This window comes from Lepidothrix coronata, unplaced genomic scaffold (assembly GCF_001604755.1).
Source record: "Lepidothrix coronata isolate B3197 unplaced genomic scaffold, Lepidothrix_coronata-1.0 Scaffold149, whole genome shotgun sequence".
In the NCBI taxonomy this organism is placed as follows: Eukaryota; Metazoa; Chordata; class Aves; order Passeriformes; family Pipridae; genus Lepidothrix; species Lepidothrix coronata.
The window spans coordinates 1,155,394-1,179,700 of NW_016690329.1; the positions used below are offsets into that span (position 1 = coordinate 1,155,394).

At 40.3% G+C, this 24,307-nt stretch overlaps 1 protein-coding gene and 1 long non-coding RNA gene across 2 annotated transcripts; one reads left to right on the forward strand and one right to left on the reverse strand.

Moving 5' to 3' along the window:
- The first annotated feature begins 18 nt into the window (after nucleotides 1-18).
- WDR75 (WD repeat domain 75) lies at nucleotides 19-15,823 on the forward strand. The gene is made up of 21 exons (XM_017828543.1): nucleotides 19-117; nucleotides 276-405; nucleotides 1,149-1,214; nucleotides 1,847-1,940; nucleotides 2,527-2,651; nucleotides 2,990-3,060; nucleotides 3,612-3,728; nucleotides 4,302-4,390; nucleotides 5,209-5,367; nucleotides 5,705-5,764; nucleotides 5,854-5,969; nucleotides 6,467-6,639; nucleotides 7,446-7,609; nucleotides 9,785-9,968; nucleotides 11,389-11,483; nucleotides 11,897-11,992; nucleotides 12,572-12,741; nucleotides 13,324-13,383; nucleotides 14,478-14,621; nucleotides 14,702-14,793; nucleotides 15,338-15,823. The coding sequence occupies exons 1-21, from the start codon at nucleotides 32-34 to the stop codon at nucleotides 15,543-15,545; spliced, it is 2,499 nt and encodes an 832-aa protein (XP_017684032.1). The 5' UTR covers nucleotides 19-31; the 3' UTR covers nucleotides 15,546-15,823.
- Nucleotides 6,286-23,813, reverse strand: LOC108503997. Its single transcript, XR_001876955.1, has 4 exons — nucleotides 23,622-23,813; nucleotides 23,012-23,137; nucleotides 6,686-6,783; nucleotides 6,286-6,552 (listed from the first exon to the last, which is right to left on the reverse strand). It is a non-coding gene; the product is annotated as an uncharacterized LOC108503997 (long non-coding RNA).
- Between the last annotated feature and the right edge of the window lie 494 nt (nucleotides 23,814-24,307).

A 24,307-nucleotide genomic window follows, 5' to 3' on the forward strand; every position in this document is an offset into this window, starting at 1 on the left:
GTCGCGCGGCCGCGGGTGCCGGCGGGACAAGATGGTGTCGGCGCGCGCGCTCCGCGTGGTGCGCTGCGGGGGCGGCGCCCTGAGCGGCGCCAGGGCCGTGTTCTCCGCCGACTCCAAGTACGTGGGGCACGGGGGGGACGGGGGCTCCACACCCGGGGAGGGGGGGGGGCTCCCGAGCTCCGTGCCGAGCTCTGCCCGCCGGTGTCCCCGCGGCCTGCGGCCCCCGCGGGGCAGCCAGGCCCCTGTCCCCGCGGTAACGCCGTTTGCCCGCGCAGGTACCTGCTCTGCGCCTCCGGGGACTTCGTGAAGGTGTACAGCGTGACCACCGAGGAGACCCTGCGGCTCATGGGCGGCCACGCCGACCTGGTCACGGGCATCCAGCTCAACCCACACAACCACATGCAGGTTTGCGAGGGGAAGGTCTGGGTGGGGATGGGGATGGAGATGGAGGTGTCCCTGGCCCTCCTGTGCCTCCTCGGGGGCTGTCCCGGGACTGGCTGGAGGTTGGGAACGAGCTGGGAGCGATTAGAGCATCGCTGAGCTAATGTTGCCCTGAAATCTGACAAGAACGGTAAATGTCTGTGTTATCTACAAGTAAAAACGTGAAACGTCACGTGGATTGCACTGGTTGAATGCAATGACAGCAAAAGGGAAACGTCAGCAAAATTTCCGGTTCTTTGATGATTGAGGGGTAAAAAAAGCTTGTGAGAAGATCAACAACACTTACTGTGGTTGGTGTTTGCCCCTCTCTATCTGCTGGTACAGATGCAGATTTGACTAAATCCCTTTAACTTGCTTAGTGGCTCTCACTGTCCCCAGCCTGCCTTCCCTGCTCGTGCTCTGGCTCTCAGTTTACTTGAGCTTTTTTGGTGTCTGTACGTGATCCAAATGTTAATAGATGTTCATATAATGGGTGTCTGTGTACTCACACTTTGTGGAAATGTACATTTTAAACTAGAATGTTGTGCTTCCATTGCACATTCATTGAAGGTAGCACAGAACTGGTCTGTGTCCTGTGTTTTGGATGATCCAGTTACCTGGAATCACAGTTCCAATGATCAGTCTTCCAGTTTTTAAGTTGTGATTTTATGTAAAAGCTGACTTTGAAATATGCTTTGGCTTATGTATTTATTATTTTTTTTCCTCAGCTTTATTCTTCCTCTCTTGATGGCAGCATTAAGCTTTGGGACTTCATGGATGGGATTCCCATTAAAGTATGTTGAGTTATTCCCGTCAAAATTATTCTTGACCCACTGATTGTAGACTGCTGCTATTACTACAAATGGGCACAAATCAGTCTGAGATTAAAGTTGTTCTGCCATTAACACAGCCTGAAAACCACCTATGGCAGTAATAGAATGTGGCAGTTGATGTGTGATGATGATGATGCAGATTCTTTTGTGGGATGTACTGACATACTGACTTTGCTCCTTGCTGCAGTTTGGAGCCCAGCGTAGCTCTTGGGGAACATGCTGCAGTTTGGGATATGCTGAGTGGAATTGATATAATGGGTTGAAATTGTGGGCTGCTAACTGTCCTCTTGATCCCATTTTCTGCTAAATAGAGGCACTTCCCTATAGGTGGGCCTTCTGCTTTGTATTAGGGGTAAGGTGTCTTAAGGTTTTTCAGTAAATCTGATGTCTCATATTTTACTAGTACTGTTATAACATCTGTGTTAGTCCTTGGGAGAATAAAGGTGTTTGTATTTGTCTCAGAATCAAGAATTTTAGTCAATACATGAAGGGGTCTTTAAAGCACAGACGCTTTCCTTATTCTAAAACCTTAGCATTATTCACTGTTTAAAAGCATACAATAATTGTTGACCTCCTCTTTTTTTTTTCTTCAGACTTTCACTGTAGGATGCAAACTTCTGGCACTGTACACACTTGCCAGCGCTGAGGACTCGGTGTTTGTTGTAATTCCAAAGAAGGGTGAACGAGGTACAGTACAATTAGCACCATCCCTGTCACCTCAGTCATTCTCTGTCTGTGCTGCTGTCACATCAGTGAATGGTATGCTGCAGGAATGTGCTTTAATATGCTAATGGTGAAAATATTTCTTAAATCCTGTGGCAGATGTCTGTAGTCCTGCATGTCATAATTTTTTTCTGTTTTCATTCTATGACATGTATTTGTCTAAAGAGTGCTTATCTTCACTTGTGAAGCATATACTGCATGGATGTGATCTCGTAGATGCAGTAAATCTTAAGCAGTGCTCACGAAGGTACAGGGTATAGTACTTAAGTTGAACACGAGTACTTGAGATTACCCTTCCACTTTTAGCAGTGTTAACATAAATAGACTTGTCCTATTTAACAGCATGCCTAGATATTTTTTAATAGGATTTTGTGTGAAATAAATATGGTTTAGCCTTACTCTGCACCATAATATACTGCTGCTTCAGAGCAAGAGCAAATATTGTGCAAGTTTGCTTGGTTTCTGCTTACAGTTGCACTGATACCCACCGTCTAGTCCTCCTTCTTCAGTACTACTGTTTGAAACAAAGAGACTTTTTTCCTTTGGTCAGATACATTCCAGCTGGTCTCTGTGAAGCTGACAAAAGGAGCAGGCCAAGACCTGGAAGCCAAGGAGCTGTCAGTGGTTCTGGATGGTGTGGGGGCATCAGCGAAGCAGATTGCGTTTGGAAGAGAAGTATATTCGCCTTTGAGGCTTTTTCTTCTGTGGGGTGTTGGTTGGTTGGGGTTTTTTTTGTCTCAAACTCTATGCTGTTTATGCCTTCATACAAGCACAAAACCAAAAGTAAATGAATCTGTGCAAGGCCTATGCTTTATTTTATACTACTACTATTTTATATACTAATAGAAAAAAGAAGCATCAACATTTATCACAGGAAAGTCTTTACTTAATGTCAGCTCATATGTTGTCTCCGGTGTTAAGTACTTTGTAGTGAAATGTGGTTCTTTTTTTTTTTTTCTCTTTCATATGTAAAAACATAATCTGTATATCCCACATTGTTTTACTCTTAACAGGGTGAATATGTGGCATCGGTGAAAGAGGTTAATCTCCAAGTTTACTTCTTTAAACGGAAACTGTTGAACAGGTAAGAATGAGAATAAAAATGTCAAGTATTGATTCAGTCCAATATATAATAAGTGTTTATTCACCAGTGATATGTGCACACATGATTTCGTGTTTGTCAACAGCCATTTGGTTTTATGCTGGAGGGAATGTGGTCACTGTGTAAGAAGCTTCCCACAGAAGCAGACAGTGAGCACTGCAGTGGCAATGGTACCTTACCTTTGCAGCTCAGGGATGTATTTTTTTCAGGAAAATACTTAGGCTGATGCTGAACTGAAACAAGTTTGGGCAGGATCAGGGCATGGGAAGGAAAGGGGAGTAGAGGAGAGAAAGGAGCAAAAAAATTTTCAGCTTGATTGAAGGCAAAGAATAACGAAATAAAGAGAAAAATAAGCCTGTCACTATTTTGTTGAGAGTATATATAACTAACGTATAACTAACCATAACAACTTGGAGATGTTTAATTTTGCTAATCAGAAGTATTTTTTATGTGCTCTGACTGATCCTTTTGAAGGTTTTCAAAAAAAACCAACCCAACTCATATAATTAAAGGGACTTCCTTAACTCTTGAAGGTTTTCTTTGCGTGCAGTGAAGACAAAAGGTGGAGACAATCAGTTCAGCTGCGTAGCGTGCCACCCAACAGAGGATTGCATTGCAACTGGCCATGCTGATGGAAAGATTCGCCTCTGGTATGTGCATTTTGATTCAACTGTACCCCATAAACTGCTCTGACCAAAGGAATTCAGTGAAACCTGAGCAAAGCAGTCTGATTTGTCCTTAGTGATGCCATTTTCAGAAGTCATAATGAACAAAGAATGAGCAATGTACCTGCAGTGTCGACATTGCAGGGGACAGCTTCAGTGTATTGTCAAATGGAAAAATATGCTTGTTAAGCTGTGCTCCACGAATCTAAACTTATGTGGAAAAAGTAATGCGGGAACAGCAGAAATAACACTTGATGGGCAAGTAGAGTCCTAGGGAGAGCACACCAGTGGAACTACTTGATTAAAACCAACACACTGGCCAAGTTGCTTCCATGGGTGAGTTGCTCAGTACATCTGAAATGTGAGGTATAGATGACCAGGAGGGTGCTGAAAACCTGCTAGTGTGGTTCTTTCCCTCTGCATCACCTGAGCACTCAAGAAACTGTAGTCTAGAAGTTAGATGAGAGAATGATATACTTTATTCAATTCAATATTTCTTTTCCTTTGTTCTGTTTTTGATTCTGTGAGTAAAAAACTGTTCTGTTCCTCCCCACATAGGAGGAATTTCCACCACAAGAAAGAATACACATATTCCGCACTGCACTGGCATCATGATATTGTCATGGATCTGGCTTTTTCTATGGAGGGTGAGTAAAAGAAAAGTAAAAATCAAGACAAAACAAAACAACCAAAAAAAACCCACCAAAAGCAAACCTCCATCAAAAAAAAACAAAAAACCCCTTTCAAAGTCAAAGAGTTGCAGCAGGGAGGAAAGAATCAACACAAGTTCGAATTTGCCCACTTATAACAAATTAATTTTTAGAATTTTAAATATGTCCAGGAAGGATCTAAAATAAAAATGGAAGCAGTTTTTACTTTTTTTGATGTAATTTTGGTTGGCATTCATAACGTCAAATATCTACCTCCGTGGTAAAATTTAGAATCTAACCCCTCTTCTCACCTCTTCTCCCCCACCTCCACTCTCCTTCCCTCTCCCTTTCATCAACAATACTGATAAGTTCTTGTCAGTCTTATTTGCATCCAAATAAAACAAGCTGGCCTGGTCTGAACTCAAACCTAGTGTCAGAAATACTTCACTTTTATCTGAATTGTGTGATCTGAACTATTCTCAAGGTATTTCTTAGTGCAAAGTACTTTTCAATGAAGGAGAACAATTCATCTGTATTCTAACACAAATACTCAGCTGATTCAGGAAGTAATGGGATCTACCACTCCCAAAGCATTGTTTGAGTTTTACTGTAGGCACAAATTCTTCTTGCTTAATCCAAGTTTCTCTAGCAGTTTAACATGGGATAATAAGAAAGATATCTGTGTGTGTGGCCCAGGCTCGTGACAGTTTAAAAAGTTTTGAGACACTGATGTTCGTCTGTCGTTGTAAAGATATACACTACTGAATTTTTGGTTTTAAGCAAAACCAGTAACTGCATTTTTATTGCTGGGAAAGGAACCAGGTTGCTGAGTGGTGGAGTTGAATCAGTTCTGGTCCAGTGGCACAATGAATCATCGTGTCAGAAGGATTTCCTGCCTCGTTTGGGGTCTCCCATTGAGTACATCTCCATGTCATCTGACGGCGCGCTCTGCTGCACCTTGCACACAGACAACAGTAAGCCAAAGCAAACTGGAGTATCACTTAATGCAAAATGGAATGCAAATCTGTACGAGCTTTATTTTGTTGATTTCAGATTAGTTAAACAGATACTGCATAAAATGTCAGTGCTGATCTGAAAGGACAGATGCTTGAAGTGATTTTTTTTCTCCTGCCTCAGTTCTGTGGATTTTCCTGGTGACTGCTGTAACTTGGCCTTCCACCCTGATGTAGGGGTGTCATAAATTGGGAAAAGATACATTTGCAGTACAGTTGGTTGTGGTCCCTTTCCCACCCTGAGATGTGGTTACATTGCAAAAGCCTTTTGCAAGACTTGGTTTGGTTTCTCTTTCAGGAATTACAATAATCAACAGCAACCTAAGGTTTTCCAGAAGTATTCAAGGGCTAATCAAAAGTAAGTTCAATAAAATTTACCTTCCCTTTAGAGGATGGAATGTGTCACTTACCATCTTTGGTCATTTGTCACCTGATCTTTGTTTCCAGGTAGGGATGTCAAGACTGGCCTAGTGGTTGATCCTAGAACCAAAGCTCTGGTCATGAATGGAGAGCCTGGCCACTTGCAGTTCTATTGCCTCCAAAGTGACCAACAGCTGTTCAGTGTAAGTTGAATGAGCTTGTACCAAAACTTTTAAGTTCTTTAGTCAAATAACTTGTGCATCAGAATTTATTTGAAGACTTAATGTGGCAGAAAGGAAAAAAACCCACCAGCTATATGGCAAGGCTGGATTCCAGGCTGAGATGTTCTTGCCTTTATTGCAAACTTTTTACTTGTTAAGCATAGCTAAATGTTGATAGTTGAAAAAATACTTCAAAACAGTGTGTGCTACTCCTGTTGAATGTCCAATTTCTAGGTAAAATCCCTCTAAATTATTTTTTCTTCTTCTTTGCTACACAAAGGATCGCTGTGGAATGCACATGCCCTAATGATGCTTTCCCCACATGTTGGTTGTGTTGTTTTTTTTTTTTTTTTATGTCACAGCCCAGTCAGGTCTAATTAGTGCTTTCAGAACATCCTTTCTCCATGGCTTTATGGATGGTATCTATCTCTTACAGCTGCACTTGAATTTTGAAGTTTAATGTTGGCCTTGTTTTGCAGTTGGACATTGTGCAGCGCCAGTACATCCACGAGGCAGGTCTGAAGCAGTCTGACCTGGTGAAGGTCGCATTCAGCGCCCAGGGAACCTGGTTGGCCACAGTAGAAGAGAGAGAAGAAGTGACAGACCCCGAGTTAGAGCTGAAGCTGTGGTTCTATGAGGAAGAAACACAAAGGTAACAATAATAGAGCTGGCTTTTTAGGTGTCAGTCACACAAATACCTGCACAGACGGGGTCTTGCAAAGGCAGACTTCTTCCAGATCGACTAATAAAATTCTGGGGCAGACTGTCAGAAGTTTACCGTGCACACTAGAAGCATCTGCAACAGCACACAGAGTTGCAGTAACTGCAGATTGGACATAATTGCTCTGAATCTATTTTACTTAGAGTAATCAGACAGGCCGTTGTAACCATGGGACTTAAATTCACATATTTCCTTGGTATTAAAAATCATAGACATGACAGAATAGTTCTATACCTTGTTCAGTTTTCCCACTTCTGTCTAATCCATCATTCATTGGTTAGCCCTTCTAGAGTACAGAAGATCAGGAATTTATTGTTGATTTTTTTCTTTAGCTAACATATGCATCTGCTTAATACACTTACACTCATTTTCTTATTTAAACAACTATATTTTGACTATAAATTGTTATTTTCCTAAAGAAGAAACAAAGCAAAAGAAAGCTACTACACAGATCAACTATGGGACTGGTTTTCTAACTACTGGAAAGACTGCCCAGAGTTCAGGCTGAATATTTGAGACATGCTTGCCTAGTGATAGGTGCTGAGCTACAGTCTCTCTTGCCATATGGAAGTGATTAGAGAAATCTGATCTGTAAATGTGATACCATCTGGCTGTCTTAGTTAGACAGAACTTTTATCCCTCGTGTGCCTGCCCATTCCAGAATCAACTTAAAACTGAAGTGTTCCCCAAGTTCCAAATGAAGTAGAATGACAAGCTTCTGTTTTCTTTTCCTACAGCTTTAAGCTGAATACTAGGATAAATACACCCCATGACAACCACATCACAGACATGTGCTTCCGTGACATGGGTGAACTGGAAGATGACTCTCTGATACTGGTAACAACTGGCAGAGACTGTGTGTTTAAAGTCTGGGTGATGGTAGAAGACACTGATCCAGAAGGCAAGTATGGTCAAAACATAACATACTCTTACTTGCCACCTTGTAACGTAGAATCCTGAGAACATCCTGAGTTGGAAGGGGCCTACAAGGATCACTGAAGTCATGCTATAGAAATTCTGACCCTACCTTCATCTGCTCCATCCTGTGCATTGATCTGGTTCTGCTGCTGCATCAAGTATTGTGTTCTCATGAGCAGCCTGTGATGGAGTTCTGTCACAGTTTAGCAGTCTTATAGATTGATATGGAGGTTCCTGAAGTAGCAAAGACCTTGCTGAGCCTGCTGCAGAAGGGAATGGCAGCCTGTGTTGATTGATTAAAGGATTGTTTGTGGTAACAATTTTTCCATGCTGGGAAAATGGATTTTTGTCATTCTTCTGGATAGACTTCTTTTTGAGACTTCTGCTCGAGGGAGCAGGATGCAGGAATGTGTTAAAATAATAGCACTTTGCCATTCTGCAGCTCTACCACTTCAGAGTTCATTTTTTGAACATCCTTCCTTCCCATCAGATAGTTGAACATCTTAGAATGGGTATTTAGCATCCATTCCAAGGTACTTTAAATAAGCAAATTTCACCTCTTGATGGTGATGTTCACTTGTTGCAAACAGAACATCTCCGGATGTGTATTGCCCTGTAAGCCTTTGAATGTAAAATACAAAAGATTTCCACTTAGTAATTTCCTTTTACTTGAATGTTATTTTGGTGCCAGCCACACTTAAATGAGCTGGAACTTCCCTGCCACTTGGGTGTCTTGTCTTTTCACGTTCCCAGAGAGCTGTAATAGTGGTCATGCTGAACTGCTTATGGTTTAGTAACCTGTTTGTCTTTTCATGGGCAGGTGAGAACATGTTCACAAGTACTTTTGAATCACTGAGGTTTCCATTTGGAAACCTTTCTTTGCCAAATTGACTTTCTCTCTCCAAGCTCTTTGCTCAACTGTGGCTGCTGATGAGAAGAAGGACAAAAGCTTGTGTTCATTTAATAGCAACTCCCTCAATGATATCTGAAAGTGTTTGGGTTTGCTTTTTTTTCTGTAAATTATTCTGATCCTAAATTATATTCAACTTAACAAGCAGCTACTTTGATCTTCGAGTATGGTGTGGGTTGGAGATGAAACCTAATGGGGTTTGTTTCCTTCCACAAAGTAGTTTTTTATCTACTGACTGGCCTCATCGGGGGTTTTTTGTGTGTTTGTTTTTTAATGACTACAGAGTTCTGTTCCATGGCATATGTAAAAACACAAATCAGTGCTGACTTCTGTGGTGTATTTGCCCAGCGGGGACAAGGTAGGAATGCTCAGGGAGAAAGGCTCAACATGCTGCAGCTTCTGTGCAGCAAGTACTGGTAAACTAATGAGCTCATACATTGAGTACATGCTGGGATGTTTTTAATTGCAGTAGATCTCTCACTGTGCCTCTAGATGGTGCCATGCAGTTTGAAGTAGTGAATAGTTTCTGGCTCTTTTTTTACAGGCAGGTCTTTAATCATCAACTTGTAGCCATTATATAAAGGTTAGCTTAGCATAGGGTGAACTTCTTGTCCTTTCTTTCCTCATCCTACTCATATGTTTCAAAAGCATGCTGTGTGAATTATTTTATACTGGGAAATGTATGTTAATGTGGTAAGTACATCACTTTGCTTCAGTTTGTTTTATGGCAGTTTTCAGCAGTGGGAAAGGTATCCCAGAGGAATGCACTGGCATGTTAACCAACACAAGGAAGCATGCTGATGGGTCACCTGGTGGTCCTCAAATCTTCTGTAATGAACCATGAGCTTTGTTGTACTCAAATACAACCTATGTTCAAATTTCAAGTTCATGTTCTTGCCAGAGTTTTAAAAGAACAGTATGTTTGAGAACAATAAATGCTGAATCTCCTTGAGTACCTTTTTTATCTAACATCTGCCTATTCAAGAGCATAGTTAACAGAGTTGGCAGAGTAAGCATGGATATTGTACCATGTCAGGCTCGGGTTCACTGCTCAAATGCAAAACTGAGGGCAAAGGAAAACCCTACCAGATGTTTCTTGTAATAGAACAGGACAGATTCTCTGCTCTTCCAAAACATAAACCTTCTGAAACAAAACTGCCTTGCTCTTGAGCCTATTTTGCAACAGTAATACTTGAATTCCTTCTTCGTGTACAGGCTTGAATTAACTGGCTTGTTCATTCAATGCAGCACAGCAAAGTGTGAGCTGGAGCTGTGACTTTGTAGGCAGCTACCACAACTACCAAGCTACTAACTGCTGCTTCTCAGAAGATGGTTCTCTGCTTGCTGTTAGCTTTGAAGAAACTGTCACTGTTTGGGATTCTGTCACTTGGGATCTTAAGTGTATGTTCTGCCATCCACCTGGAAACATAAGGTATGTTTTTCATCTGCTCTTTTATGTCTTGCTTGAACTCTCAGAACAGAAAGAATCAATTCATAGTAGTCCAAGACTTTATATATATATCCATAAAAACGTTGAATTTAACAGTCTTAAGTTCATATATAGAAAAGACTCTAAAATGGCTTTTAGGTGGTTGGTAACTTCCTGTTAAAAATAAGATCAAGCTTTTCAGTTTCTTCATCTTACTTGCTTATGCCTCCTGTACCTCCCATGCTTAAATATGTGTCACACAGTATGTGTTGATAGCCCTTCTCTTTTCCCCCATTAGTCTAGGGATGAATCAAAGTACTGAAAAAGTATAAATACAAGAAGAGGTTTGTTCTTTATTTGTGTACGCACACATACAAATAGAAATTATATCAGTAAATCATGATATCATCTCTATTATGAAATATATATCTTGATCCTCTCTAACCTCTGTTGGGAAATCCATGTTTGCCTGGCAGACTATCCCAGCATGCTCCACTGTGTGCCCTCATGATAAAACACACCAATATTGCGTGGTCACGATGTTTTAAAGACTGACACAAAGAGTCATAGAAGGATACAGAGATTTCTCACTTCCGTGGTTTTGTGTGTATGTTTGTAAGCTTTTCTTTTGTGCTGTGAAGTCTGTTTTGTTGATACTTGTGCTCTGAGATAAGAAAGGGAGAAACATGATTCCAGAAGTGGTGTGCAGGAAAACTGTGAGAGGCATGTGAGCTTGGTATGGTGGCAAGCTTTTCCCAGGCTAGCTGCTCCTGTTATAGCCTTTACTCTGTGTTATAGTAAAAGGAAATAAATTACTCTAGGAATATATTAAATTACTGTATTAAATGCATAATTTCAAAGGGCTATGCTTCAATATACAAATTCTGTCCCTTACTAGCCTTTTTTGAAAACGTTTTATCATTAGAAACCAAAAGGCTGTTCTGGTATTCTCAAACAAGAGACTGAGAAATTAAAATAAGTGGAAACAAATCACATGCTTTTTTCAGTTGGAACAGCTTATAATAACAGCTTTTTTTTGACCACTCCTCTCTTTCTAGTTCTTAGAGCAATACTTGTGGTTCTTCAAATATGGAAGTTACTTTCCAGTCTCAATGTGAACGCTTACTATTACATATGGGTTTTTAATTTACTTAAAGCTTATAATCCCTCCTTTAAATCATAATGCTGTAGAAACATGTAATCCCTTTAGATTTATGCATACTTTTGAATCTCCCAGACCTATCTGATGGTTTTATGTGAAGTTTCATGCCACTTAGAGGTGAAAGCAAAAAGCAAGCTTGATTTAGATATCAGAACTAAATCTTAGCTGAATGTTTTTTGTGAATGGTGAATCATTGCTAGATAGAGAACCAAAGATGAACTCTGAAGGTCACTAACTTGTTTTGACTTTTTACTTCTGTAGGAACATCTGCTTTGGGAGACTAACATGTTCCAAGTACCTTATTGGTGCCACTGATTATGGCTTTCTGTGTTGCTGGAACCTGCTCACTTGTGCATGTAAGATCAGCTTGAATGTGTGCTAGAGTAACTTAATACTTCAAATTATTATGAAACCTTAAAATAATTCTAGTTTGATTCCATACTGACACATGCCTTGTGGAAATACGGTGATTTTCCTATTTCAGTTAGGATAGTATCCTGTCCAGTGTGCATATGCTTCGTGTGCATGTGTAGAGCAAATTCTAAGTTAGATGTTGATAACCCAGTAACAGGTAGTACTTCTTACTTTTGTGTAGAAGCTGGTGGTATTTGCGTATTTTCGTTCACCAGGGAATAAGTGAAGCTGCATGCCTCTTCCAGTGGTTAGGGCCCTGTGTGTCGTTTCTGTTTGACCTTTTGTTTGGCAGAGTGCTGAGGTAGAACTGAATGGCTCCTTTTCACTTCTGCCTCCTACTTTGCTTGCTTTCCAGTGGAGTGGAGTGCCCACCTCAACATCGTAGTTCTGCAACCTGATCCCCTTTCGGAACATATTGCTGCGGTCTCGTGGCTCTCCAAAGAGTCCAGCTGTAAGTACAAAGGCTTCTTTGACAAGCAATAGTCAGCAGAATTTAAACTGGGGAAGCACAGTTTATGGAAAAGGTTTTCTTAGAATTCAGGCTGTGAAAGCCGTAAGATGGACTTGAGTCTGTGCTTGCACCTCTGGATACTGAGCCACGTCTGGCAGCAGCCATCAAGTAAAGCATGTTGGCTCCTCATCTTTTCTTCCAGCAGTTAGATTCTGGTACAGGATATAGCTCAGGATTAATCAGGTTTTCTGGGTGAGGGTCTGAAACGTTCTTGACCCTCTCTTGTAAATGCAAAACTATTGCTGAAATATACAGCTATGTTTTAGAGCTCTGACTATAAATTAAGATAACTCTTCCTAAAGCTACTGTCCTGCATTAATTTCTAAGTATGTTGTCTGGATTGGAGTACTGTGAAAGGTTCCTTCCACTATGCTTAAGGTTATCCAATTCTGTTCCTGCAAACTAGTGCTTAGGGGCAATGCTGTCCAGCCCTCACTGGCTGTGGCTGTAGGGCTTTGACAGATAGCCAGGAAGGTCAGAATTTCATGATTTAAAGAGAAGACATTCTTGGTTTTTCAGTGTTTGTGTTTAAACCAAATGAGCCACGGCCGATCTATATCCAAAGAAACCTTTGTAAAGAAAAGATCCTCCTTGCTGCCTTTGTTCCAAGAGATGAACCTGAAACAACTGGCTCAGAAAAATACCTTTGGCTGAGAAGATCCCAACTATTTTTTCTTACGGATACACAAGTAAGAAATTGTGATTAGCAGGTGGTTCCTGGGGAAAAAGTATTTTAAGTGTGGATTGATACAAATTTAGAGTTGTGCTGTTAAGAGTTTCTTTTTGTGATTTCAAGTCAGCATAAACCATGCTTTGTTCTTTATTAAAAGCTTTCAACTGCCAAAACAGCCTAAGCTCAACATTATTTACTGATTTTTCTACTTCCAGTAGTTTATGTTGCCTCACTGATATGAGAAACTAGATAAATTGGGAACATTGCTTATGCTGTTTAACTTAACCACCTAGAAGCTGTATATATTATTGCTGATTATACAAATGTTCCATGTGATACTTAGTTTTCCTTGTAGTTTCTGGATGGATGTGGAGGGTTTGTTTGTTTGTTTGTTTCCCCAAAAAGTCTATGGAACCTCTAGGTCCATTCTTGCTTTCTTTCAGTTTCTTTACAAAATAAAGAGGAAGAGATGTGTTTCATCTCTTCCACTTGACTGATAGAAGCTTTTGGTCCAGTTGGAAGCTTCTGTAGGCAAGGTATGGAATTGTGGGAAACAGTTTCACCTGTGATAACTGTGCTGCATCCTTCTGTATTTTAGGAGCTAATGACACTTAGCACAAAGCCCCTGGAAGAACGGCTTACACCATCGAGCAAACAGGTACCTGTCGTGGAAGTTCTGACAGAGCTGTACAGACCAGTTCAAAATTCTGATGGGGTTCATTTTGTTGTACTTGCATTCCCTTCTATCATGCAAATGCACAGCAGATCCTTAGCTGGAGTCACAGGCATTTAGGTGTGGGAGGAGTGATCTGTATTTGCTTATTTTTTGACAGAATTGCTGTTTGTAAAAATCTTTTTAAAAAGTATCAGTAAGCCACTCCCTCCTTTTTCCATTTCCCCCGAACAACGAAAAGAAAAAGATATATTTCTAAAAGTTTCCGGTTACACAAATGAAGCAAAATGTTTGAATGAGCTCTTTCCTTATCTTGGTTTCTGTAACACTTGGAACCTTGAGTGTGGCCTCAACTGTGCTTCCTGATCAGGATGAACAATTGTCAGTCAATTGTGACTTATCAGTGAGAAGGAATTCCAGAACTGCATTCCAGTACGTACTTCTGTGGAGAAGTAGTCTGGGAAACTTGAGGTTTTTCTGAATTCATATTGAAGGAGTGTGTCACACTCACTGAACAGACTAAAACAGCAGCACTTGATTGATTTGGTTGGTTACGTAAAATAGATTGAAGTGGAAACTAGTATCTTTCTGATACAAAATCCAGTGGTGATGTGGCCATAAGCAATGAGTTTCTTTGGAGGGTGGGGGAATGATTTGGTGCTTGGATTACAGTATATTGATCTAGGAAGGTGCCAAAAGGCCTGGTGCCATGTTTTGCTTCCTGTTAAATAATTGAACGTCTCTGCAGGTGATGCTGGGGTATAAACAATCTTTTGGTCCCAAGTGGAATCTGAAACTCATACTTAGTTCTTCTGGCACATGCACCAACTTGCATATTTGGAAATTAATGGGTCTGTCAGCCAACTAAAATCTGGTGTTCTGGAGAGTTTTGCAACCCTCTGAGTAGGATTCTCTCCAGCTGCCTGACAGAGAATGAGTAGAAAGAGCCACATAGCTCAGTTAAATTTGAGCGTAAAGTTTTGTCACCTGGGTTGGTTCTGAATTTTGGTAACTTTAAATGAGATGGAACTTAGATTTGTGACACTAAAATTCTACTTGAAACTTCTACATTTTTCAAGCTGGCAGTAGAAGAAAGTCTCCCTGTGACCCCGTTTAGTTTGCTGTTGGGAAAGCACAGACGTCAGCAATCACAAGAGGATATAGACCTTGGAAAACTAGTTGTTCATAATAAGCATGAACAAGCTTCACCTGCTGTCAAAGAGGTAGGAGTAATTACATTAAGTGTACAAACAAAATCATGACAAACAAAACCTTACATAAAGCTTCTGTTTTATCTTTTCAGCTTCTGCACACTCCAGCACACGTTTTGCCATCTGCTTCTTTCCTCTGCCCTATATTTATTAATTCACTGCTCATCTCCAAAGAGAACAAAAGGTAAGAGAAGTTCAAGAACTCTCCTGTTTTAAATTATGTACATCCTTGTTTGAAGTGTAAAAGCAGTTTTCCAACACTCTTCATCTATTCACTAAATTAGTAGAACACTTTAATGTGGCAAGTGTTTTTAAAACAATGCAGTTTTGGGGAGGGAGGTGGTCTGGCTGTTTAGTGTATTGGGTCTTTTGGTGCTGTTATTTTTGCTGGGTTTTGGCACAACATGCTCATATGCAAAATGTTGCCTTTGGTACTCAAATGTTCTTTATGAATTTAACTTTATTCGTGTGTTATATTTGGAGGAAAAAATACTTTGTATAAGTTTACTTAAAACAGAGGACAGCTCTTTGAAAAATGGCTTGAAATTGAGATGGTAAAAGAAGTATAGTAGTTTTTAAGTAGCCTGACATGAAAAAAAAAGAGATAAATTCTAATATTTACTTAATTATTTGCATGATAACTTACCTCTCCCCTATAAGTAAGGAGAGTATAGTACAGTACCACAGTATGTTAAAGTACCCATTAATTGTTTCCAATCATCTCCCAGTACTGAAGAAGTTGCTGATGAAGTAGAAATGGAAAGTGAAAAAACAGAAGATGATTCAGATGAGGAAAGAGATGTTACAGAAATGGAACAAGAAGATACAAGCCATATGGAATTATTAGGAGAGATGACATGTAAACTGTCTAAATCCCAGGAAAAAGAGCTACGAAAAATAAGAAAAATGGACTACAGTTGGATATCAGCCTTCTAAAAAGACATGTAATGGTTTTTATACTGCAAGCTGAACCTTTGTGGATTCAATATTCTTAAAAAAAAAATCTTTCAGGCCCCTGGGCCATAAGTTTTAGCAGCCTCTCTTTCCAAAGGAAAGCAAAAAGGGGGGCAGGGGATTAAAGTTTTGAGAAGCTGATTCTGCTCCTATTTTATTGCTGATTCTCTGTGACCTTAGAAAACGTTTAACCTGGTCTTGGAGGTTTTTCTTTTTTTCCCCCCTTGCAAGTATATTTAAAAGGCTAATAGCAGAACTGAGTTCATTATCTTGTGATCAGTGAGCAAAGTGACAGCTCAGCTGCTGAAAACCTCCCCCACTGAGGCCAGGCTAATGCTGCCAAAGCAACAGCAGCAAACACCTTCAGTTAGTGAGACAGCTTAGTTCAAGGTCTGGCAGGGGAAATCAGGGGGCTGTGTGCAGGTAACAAGTCTCCTCACCAGAAGTTCCTCTCCAGGCATTGAGACAGGTGGCAAGTGGTTTTATATGCCTGATTTGAGAATACAGATATTAATGTCTGCTGGTGTATGGAGATTCTCAGGCAGGGGGTACTTCTGTGTAGCAGAGCATAATGAAGCCTTTCCAAATATCAAGACCACTGCACCATGTAGAAGGAGATGTAACCTCTCAACTTGACAGCCAGCTTAGTAGGCCTCTCATGCATCAGCTCAAGTTCCTGAATATCACTTAACTGTACAAATCAGAGTGTAGAGTTAGTTTGAAGTAGTAAATTTGAAGGCCTACAAATTGAATAGTCTCCTGTGGTGTTGCAGTATGAAGGCAAGCAGATGGAAATGGCACAGGTCACTAAAAGCTCTCAGAAAACAATATTGTGCTAAAACTACTCAGATCAAAAAGGTTGGAAATGGGAGCAGATCCTTCAACTCTTGTCAGCAAAACCCATGTTCTCCCCACTTTACATCTGCCTTTAAACTGAAAACCTTTCCTCCCTCTCCTTTCTTAACACCATATATTGGAAAATGATTAGCAACAATGCTTTTTACTTTTTTTGGGGGGGACATATCCTACAATAGGCAAAATCTGTCACTTCTATCATGAAAAGAAAACAGTGATACTCATCCTTAAGCATCAAGGAAAGCACTTCAGAAGGGTTTTGCTGGAAGGTTTAACTTCCCACATTTTAACATGAATGCAAATGTTTGCTTCCAGTGAGCAGTGCTGACAAGTCAACCATCATCCAGCTCTGTGTAAAGATGGTCAGAGATGAATGTTGTAGCATTACCTAGAATGTGACAGCAGTGACTTCAGCTCTGTATTTAGCAGTGAGGTACTTTGTATGGTTGGGCTGCCATGGTGAGGGTGTGGGATCAGTCTTAACCCTTGAGAAAAGTGAAACGCTGCCTCGGAGACAGGTGCACTAAAAAAACTTGTTAGAAATAAGTCTACCAATAGGTCAGTGCTGGCTGAATCAATGCCAAAAATTAGTTTAAAACTCATTATTATAGAAAAGGACTCTTTTATTCTGTAAGTTTACAGTCATGGATGTCAAAACATGAATGTGGGGAATATAAACAGACTTCCAAAGACATTAGTTGGAACGTGTGCCATGCAACCTGAACTGCCCAATGATAGTGCATTGTACACTCTTTGTATTTCCTTCTAATTAGACATTAACATGAAAAATAATTAATTACTGCAATTTCAGACTAAACCAGCTTGGGTTAACTTCATCACTTGGAAGCAAAGGGCTTCTGCAGCTTCTCATACAATAAAGTTAGGTACCATAGCTCTTTAGACTATTTATTTATTATGGCTGTGAGGCACATTTTCTTCAACCATAGATTACTTACATAGGACTAATATTACTGGGAATTTTAAGGGAAGTTTTTAATATTTAGTCATTTTGCTTTCTTATGCCTTGGTACAACAGAAAAATAACATTTTAAAACCTATAAAAGTTTTTCAAAATTAGTTTGCTTGTAAGTTCACGTGCTTTTATTTCTGTCTCAAACTTACAGGGAGAGGAAAAGGAAAACAAACTAACCCTGTCACAACTACAGCCAGTTTTCTGCTTTTTTTCCCCTTTTTATAACAGCTGTTTAGATAACCTTCTGGTATATGTAGCTGAAGCAAAAAAAAAAAAAAATCACAGCTGCCCAAATATTATGCAATTCTTATTTCCATCCCTTTATCTGCAGATCTGAAACTGATACAGCCTTTTCAGAACCTTGGACCCAATGGATTTTTCCCTAAATGAACAGTTTCAGCAGAATAAATAGGGAAAACGTGTTAAGACCATAACTGACAAATGACAGGTTTCGAAAGCTCAGAGATGTTAAGAAATAGAAAGTACAGGTAAAAAAAAAAATATTAGTAAACATTTCCCCCCCTCAAAACCTGCACTACACTAGGAAAGGCACACTGAAAGGTTTTTGTCTTTTTTCTTAAATAACATCAGTCTTCAGCTCTGTGAGAAACAAGTGTGAGTTGAGCAGGGATCTCTAAGTGTGTTGTTTCAAAAGCACTGGCTGCATCAAAGCCTGGCGTGGTGTTACTGTGTCAGCAACACTTGGTGTGGCTTTAGAGGTAAGGAGGAAGTCTCAGTGTCTGTTCATGTGGGGTTTTTAAACTTCACGTGTTCTTGTGAAAGTCAAGTGCTTTCCTGGAAGCTAACCTGGTATTAACAAGACAGAATTTAGATGCAATTCTGCATCTGAAGGCACAATTTAGTTTTGTGTCCAGGCAGTAGCACGTTGTGTTACTTCATCAAGATACAGCTTTTAGACGTAACCTTTTGTCTTTACTCCCTTTGTTTAACTTTGCACAGTAGATTGAAGGTACAGGGATAACAAAGAGAGTCCTCACTTTGTAGTTTTGTGTGTATGTTTTTTCTACTCAAGCAGGAAATACATTTCTGGTTACAGCTTTACTACATTTAGTAGGCACATTCTGACCAACCATTTTGAAAATGGCTCTTGAATGATACTGCAATTACAATGAAGAATTCAGTAGGAGGGCTGCTATTCATCCACCTGTGCCTGCTTGGGAATGCTTTATGTTTAAAATAATTCTCTGCTGTTCCTCAATATTTAATCATTTTTAAATCACATGTTTCTCAGTGGCCATGAAAGGTCTCCATATTTACTGTGGCATCCTAAATCAACTCTGAATTTGATTTTTTGGCTTCTGCTTTCTGATTAATAACTTTGTTATTAATCAGAAAAATTTGACACAAAAGACAATAGAGAAGGAGATTGAACTTAGTCTCTTGATTCCAGTTACATGATAAATACAACAGGTAATAAAATACCTCTGCACACATAGAGGTCAGTGTTCAATACCTATGGGTGCCTCTTGCATCACTGAGGACTGCAGTTTTCACAGAAGCAGTCACAGCTTTATTTAGGCTGAGGGACAGACCATGCAAGGGTGGCAGGTGCCTAGAAGGGGACTTGTTTACTTCCCAAATTTTCCACTTGGACAAGTGGGTCAGATAAACATGAAAGCCTGAAACTTCAGCAGCTATGAAAAGCATTATAAAAAATATAGGCAAAGCCTTATGGATTATGTCATGGCAATGGGCTTTGACTGAGATGCTGCTTCCCTGTGACACTGCTCAGGTGCTGCTCTAAATGCAGAAGAGGTGACCAGTAATTGTAACCCATTTGTTGCAGTCAAGCTTAGTTCCACAGAGACCAAAAATCACTGCTGTGCATTGGTGTTTTGTGGCCCCAAACTGGTTATTAGTTAACAGCAGCTCCAAAACACACCCTGTCCTTCGTGGGCAGACTTGGCAGGAAAGCTACTTTAAACGCCGGTGTTGATAAACAACAGTTGCTACATTTTTTCGCGTTGTTCAAGAACGGTGTGTTTGGGGGGGGTGTGGAAACTGTAAATTGAACGGGGTGTGTGCGTGTAGGAAACTGTAAATTGTGTTTTAGGATCACTCGGATCTTTGTATTTCAGCCTAACAATCATTTGGCTGTCTAGCCTTGGGGAGGCTCTTTTAGATGTCTCAATCTGCCAAATCCCAGTCTGTGCTGAGCTTCCTAAAGCATGTGCTAACAGCCAGAATTAGAATCAGCAGAGAATAGGGCAGAGGAAAACAACAACAACTTCAAATATAACCCAGAGAGACTTCAACAGATCTTCTAGTCCACCCTCCTGCCCCAAAGCAGAGTAACTGAGTTATATTTATTTTTGGCAGATATTTGTCTGATTTTGAAAACTCCTGATAAAAGCCATTCTTTGGTCTATGTAATCTGTTCAATGCTTACCTATTCTACAGACACAGTTTTTCCTAATCAAAGTCATCTTTCTTTCCTGCAAAATTCCTATTCCATTCTTTGATAACAATCTTTAGAAAAAAAAATTAAAGCATGCCACTCTATTTCCTTTAAAGAAAAAAAAAATCATCTCTTAACCTTTCCACTTTTGCTTTTCTCCAGGCCCTTAGTAGCATCAGAATTATCCTCCAGCCCTTCTTTGGGCTAATTGCTTACAGGTCAAGTATTGTTCTTAATAATTTATAATTTCAAGGGCAGAACTTGTCAGGGTCATTTGATACATTTCTGGATAGTCCTAAAGCCTGTTCTTCCTCTGTTCTGGCTTGTACTTCTTGCTTGTTAGCTTAAGTATCCAAGTCTTTTTGGGGTTGGCAGGAGCAAAGGCAGCAGTTTATACCCCAGCTAACACCTCTTCTGATGCAGAATCTCTGCAGGGCACCATTTTCTATGGATATCTCAGTTCAGACTGAACAGTGCAGGCATTAGTGGTGGCCTCTGCACAGCATTTTTTGGCGAGTTAAGTAGGGGATTGCAATGATGTAAACTGGAATTTAGCCAGGGCAGCAGGGTCACTCGCCTCTAAGGTTGCAAAAGACATTTAAATAATACTCTGAACAGCTCTGCATTTTAACTACTGCACTAAGAGCATGTAAACAGAGGAGAACTTGTCACAACAGAGGATCTTCACAAGATGAAATCATTATCAGATGGCAGAAATGAATGAAATTTGTGTTCCTGTAAAGCTAACTCAGGATGAAATCCCTACTCTTCAGAAATCACTGACAAAGCACCCTTTGACTTTACAGTCCAGAGTCACAAAGTCACATAGCCAACAAAAAGGTAAAGTACTAAACCCTAAAATACTGCTATAAGCAGCATTCTGAGTGTAGTTTGTGTAATTTGAAAGTGAATGTAGCCCAAGGTATTTATAAGGAACTTCCTGCTAATACGATTTGTAATACACGGAATGAAGCCCTTTAGGGAAATTCCATAATGTGGCTGTAAGGAAAGTTACCACCCAGCTCTAGAACCTGCATATCAGCAGTTCCTGAGGCTGTGGGTTCTTTCCTCAAACTCTTTGAACACATAAGTGGCCACCATGGAAAGAAGCATTCCCACCTTCCAGCTAACATCTGCTGCCCACTTCTGCATCTCCTGTGCCAACACAAGCTGTGGGGAACAGGCTGGGGGAAAAAATCTGCTTACAACAAAACCCAATAATACATGAATAAATAGTTTAAGATGTTCACAGAACCACATTTCCACTGAGAACAGGGAAGGATTTTCTTCAAGATGTTTTTGTGTGCTCAGGAGATGAGGTTTTAACGTTATACATCCAAACCCCCACGCTTGTCACAGAGTCTGCCCCTTGTGCCAGGGGAGCTGCAACCACACCTAGAGCATTCCCAAGAGGTGTTTGTTTGATGGGATACCCAAGACAGCTCAGCTCCCATGCAGCAACTCCTGGTTTTTCCTTGCACCCCCTTCCTCCTCTTCCAAACTAATAGGTAAATAAACAAATTTCAAATGCAGCAGTGGCCAGCAGTTCAAAGAAAATACTTTTAGACTGATACTAGCATGGCACTGAACTTGCTGAGGGGGGATATTGTCTTAGCTTCTAAAATGAAATGTTAAAGAATTATGAGGGTTTTAACATGTAATGAAGTATCACTATTGGAGCCATGACCTTTGTCCTCTGCTGACCTTTGCAGATGCAGCTAAGTAGCTAAGAATTAGGCTTATCATTCAAGAACAGACTCTGCAGCCATTAACTTGTCTAATTTCTTCATGGGAGCAAGAACAAAGAAATAGGTAGAAGGTGCCCAGAGAAGCAAGACATTTTTGCCAATTTTTCCAAATGGCTTTCTTCTACTGCTAACTCCTTTATTTTAAAATAGCACAGAATTTAAATTACATCAGCCATAAAGCTGGTTATCAGTTTCTGGTTTTGATGCCTTAAATTATGTTTGTTTGCAATGCTACTTAGTCTAATATATTTTTAGATTTGAGACTGTGATCAAAGCTTCAAATGCCTTGGCTATTTGATTTCCTCTAATGACAAAAGGAATTTTCATTTCTTCCTCAAACCAGTAAAACAAGCCAACAAACAAACAAACTCTACATTATCTGAGATGTCATCTCTTTCATTTTTAGTCACTAGCTTTACAAATAGTAAAGAAAAAGTGACCTGGCACTCTTGTAAAGTTTGCTACTCAAAGGCAATATATAATTTTCACCAAAGTCAGACACTTCTGCAATGAAAGCTTCTGTTTCTAAGTTTCCTCTGTGATTTGAGCTTCCCTGAGCCCTGCTCCTCTCCTAATTTCAGTCCTAGCTCTTCTAACGAAGGAATACAGGGAAAGCAGGGGGATCTTTCACAGTCTTCCTTTTCCACTTTGAAAATTAAGCTTGAGGTAGCAAGAAGTTCGCAGCTTTCATTAAAATTATGTAAAGATGAGTTTTCAGTATGAAGGACAACGAAAACAATTGAAGACCTGCCTCAGAAGACGGATCAGAGTGGGTTTGTCACCTTGGGCTGTGTGTCCTGAGACCCACCAGGAGCACACACGCTGTTGCCATCATGGCTGCAAAGACAATGAAGTGCAAGTCCCAAAGTGCTTCACTTTAAGCCTCCTTGTTTTTCATGTGAGCTGCAGATTGCTCCATTTCCCACATCCCTTCAAGCTCACAGAAGAAAAAGTACCAAAAATATAAACAGTAAAAAGCAGTGCATGTGCTCTTAGTACAAAGAGACTATTCAAACCCTGAAATATCCCATACATGAAAAGAGCTCTTTTTTGGTTGGCATAGTGCAAACGAAAGCTGGATTTCTGAGAACTATCACATAGGCTAGGAAAGGAACATTTTCATAGTGCTTGCTCCCTCAGTCCAGACAGTATGTTATTTCTGGACTGCATATTCTGTGAGTAGGCTCAGGACACAGTGACAGTTTATCTTTCCTTTTCTATGAAATCCACTAGCTGATCTCAAGGATTAAATGGAAAGAAAAACTCACATCACTTGCAAAATAAAAACCCACTCCTAAGTCAACTGGTTTAGAGGAAGCCAGAAAACCACCCTGAATATCCATCAGTGCAAATCACCTGGAAGCCCATATGTAACAGCTCTCCTATTAACCAGCAAAGAATGTTCCAAAATCATTTCAACTCTCAATAATGCAATGTAGGTAGAACTGCTTACAAAGCAAGTAAATTCGGGCTGGTATATACAAGTAGTGGATGTTTCCTGCTGCTCTTCGTAGCTCAGTAATAAATCAAGCCACTTACACAGTTCAGGCAAAACAATTCAGTAGACCCCACAGAAATGCTGCAGAGATAGATAGATAGACAGACAGATAGACAGATAGATAGAACACAGCCATGCTTGAGACCTTGACTTAGACACGGGTAACAGTTCAAACACAGATGTGTTAAAAAGCTTCCTATTTACAATTTTAAAGAAAAAATATTCAGAAGTCCTCATGTAGTTTTTCAGACTAAATACAACCGTGTGATGTATAATATGAAAACCTTACATCCAGAGAAATAAATTTTAAGCATGCTTAGCTTTTTGTTACTCAGGAAAAAATGACTCCACAGACACTCACAGGCACCTGCTCAGGTTGCAAGAGTAGCATCAGCAAGCAAAGGAACAGCAAAGGGGGACAGACTTAAAAAAAAGAAAAACATTCCTTAAAAGCTTTAGGAAGAAGGAAAACAAAAAGTTGTATGCACAGCACAGCGTTGCTAGTTTTCCCATAATTTTGTGGCTTTGGGTTTCGCCTGATCTCCAATGGCTGCTTTTCATCTACCTGGAGCATTCGCGTCTCTTTTCCCTGTGAATTCCCCGGTGCCAAGCCACAGACTCCTCTTCAGAGGGATGTTCATGGCGACTCTCTCCTCTTACCAACTGCTCATCTCAATTAACTTCCTGCAGTGGGAACTCCCAATCCAACAGGGCCAAAACTGACCAAAGGGTTCAAAAGTTATTTGGAAGGGGAGGGGGGGGTGAGGGAGACGCACATAGACAAATCGCAGGAAGTTTCATTTTTCTCATGGAAACCAACCTAGAAATCAATTCTCTCCTTTTGTGTAACTCCCTCCTAGGCAATCATGCCAAGTGGGAGCAGCAGCTGCCCTGCCTTTCCCTTGTACTCATGCACTGGGCCACTGGCAGTACCAGGGATGGAAAGGGATCCAGGTGAGCGTGCACAAACGAAAAGGGACAAGAGCCTCACAGTAAGACCCCACTGACCTGAGGACTTTAAAACATCCTCAACAAAAAGAAATCTAACAAATTCAGCCTAGGTCAAAGTCTCTAAATAGGAATAATTAGAGAAAGCAGAAAGGAGGCTTCTTGCAGACACATCAGTTGCATTTGAAAGGTTACCAACATTTCACAATCGTTTTCTTACAGTAACTCAGATTAGTATAAAGATGCTCAACCAGAGACGGTCCAAAAACTTCACAAGTGCAACACGGCAGATCACACAATAAA

Coding starts and splice junctions, on each gene's coding strand:
- WDR75 (XM_017828543.1), top strand. CDS start 32: ATGGTGTCGGCGCGCGCGCTCCGCGTGGTGCGCTGCGGGGGCGGCGCC. Junction 1,215..1,846: donor TGGATGGGATTCCCATTAAA/GTATGTTGAGTT, acceptor TTTTTTCTTCAG/ACTTTCACTGTAGGATGCAA. Junction 5,970..6,466: donor GTGACCAACAGCTGTTCAGT/GTAAGTTGAATG, acceptor CTTGTTTTGCAG/TTGGACATTGTGCAGCGCCA.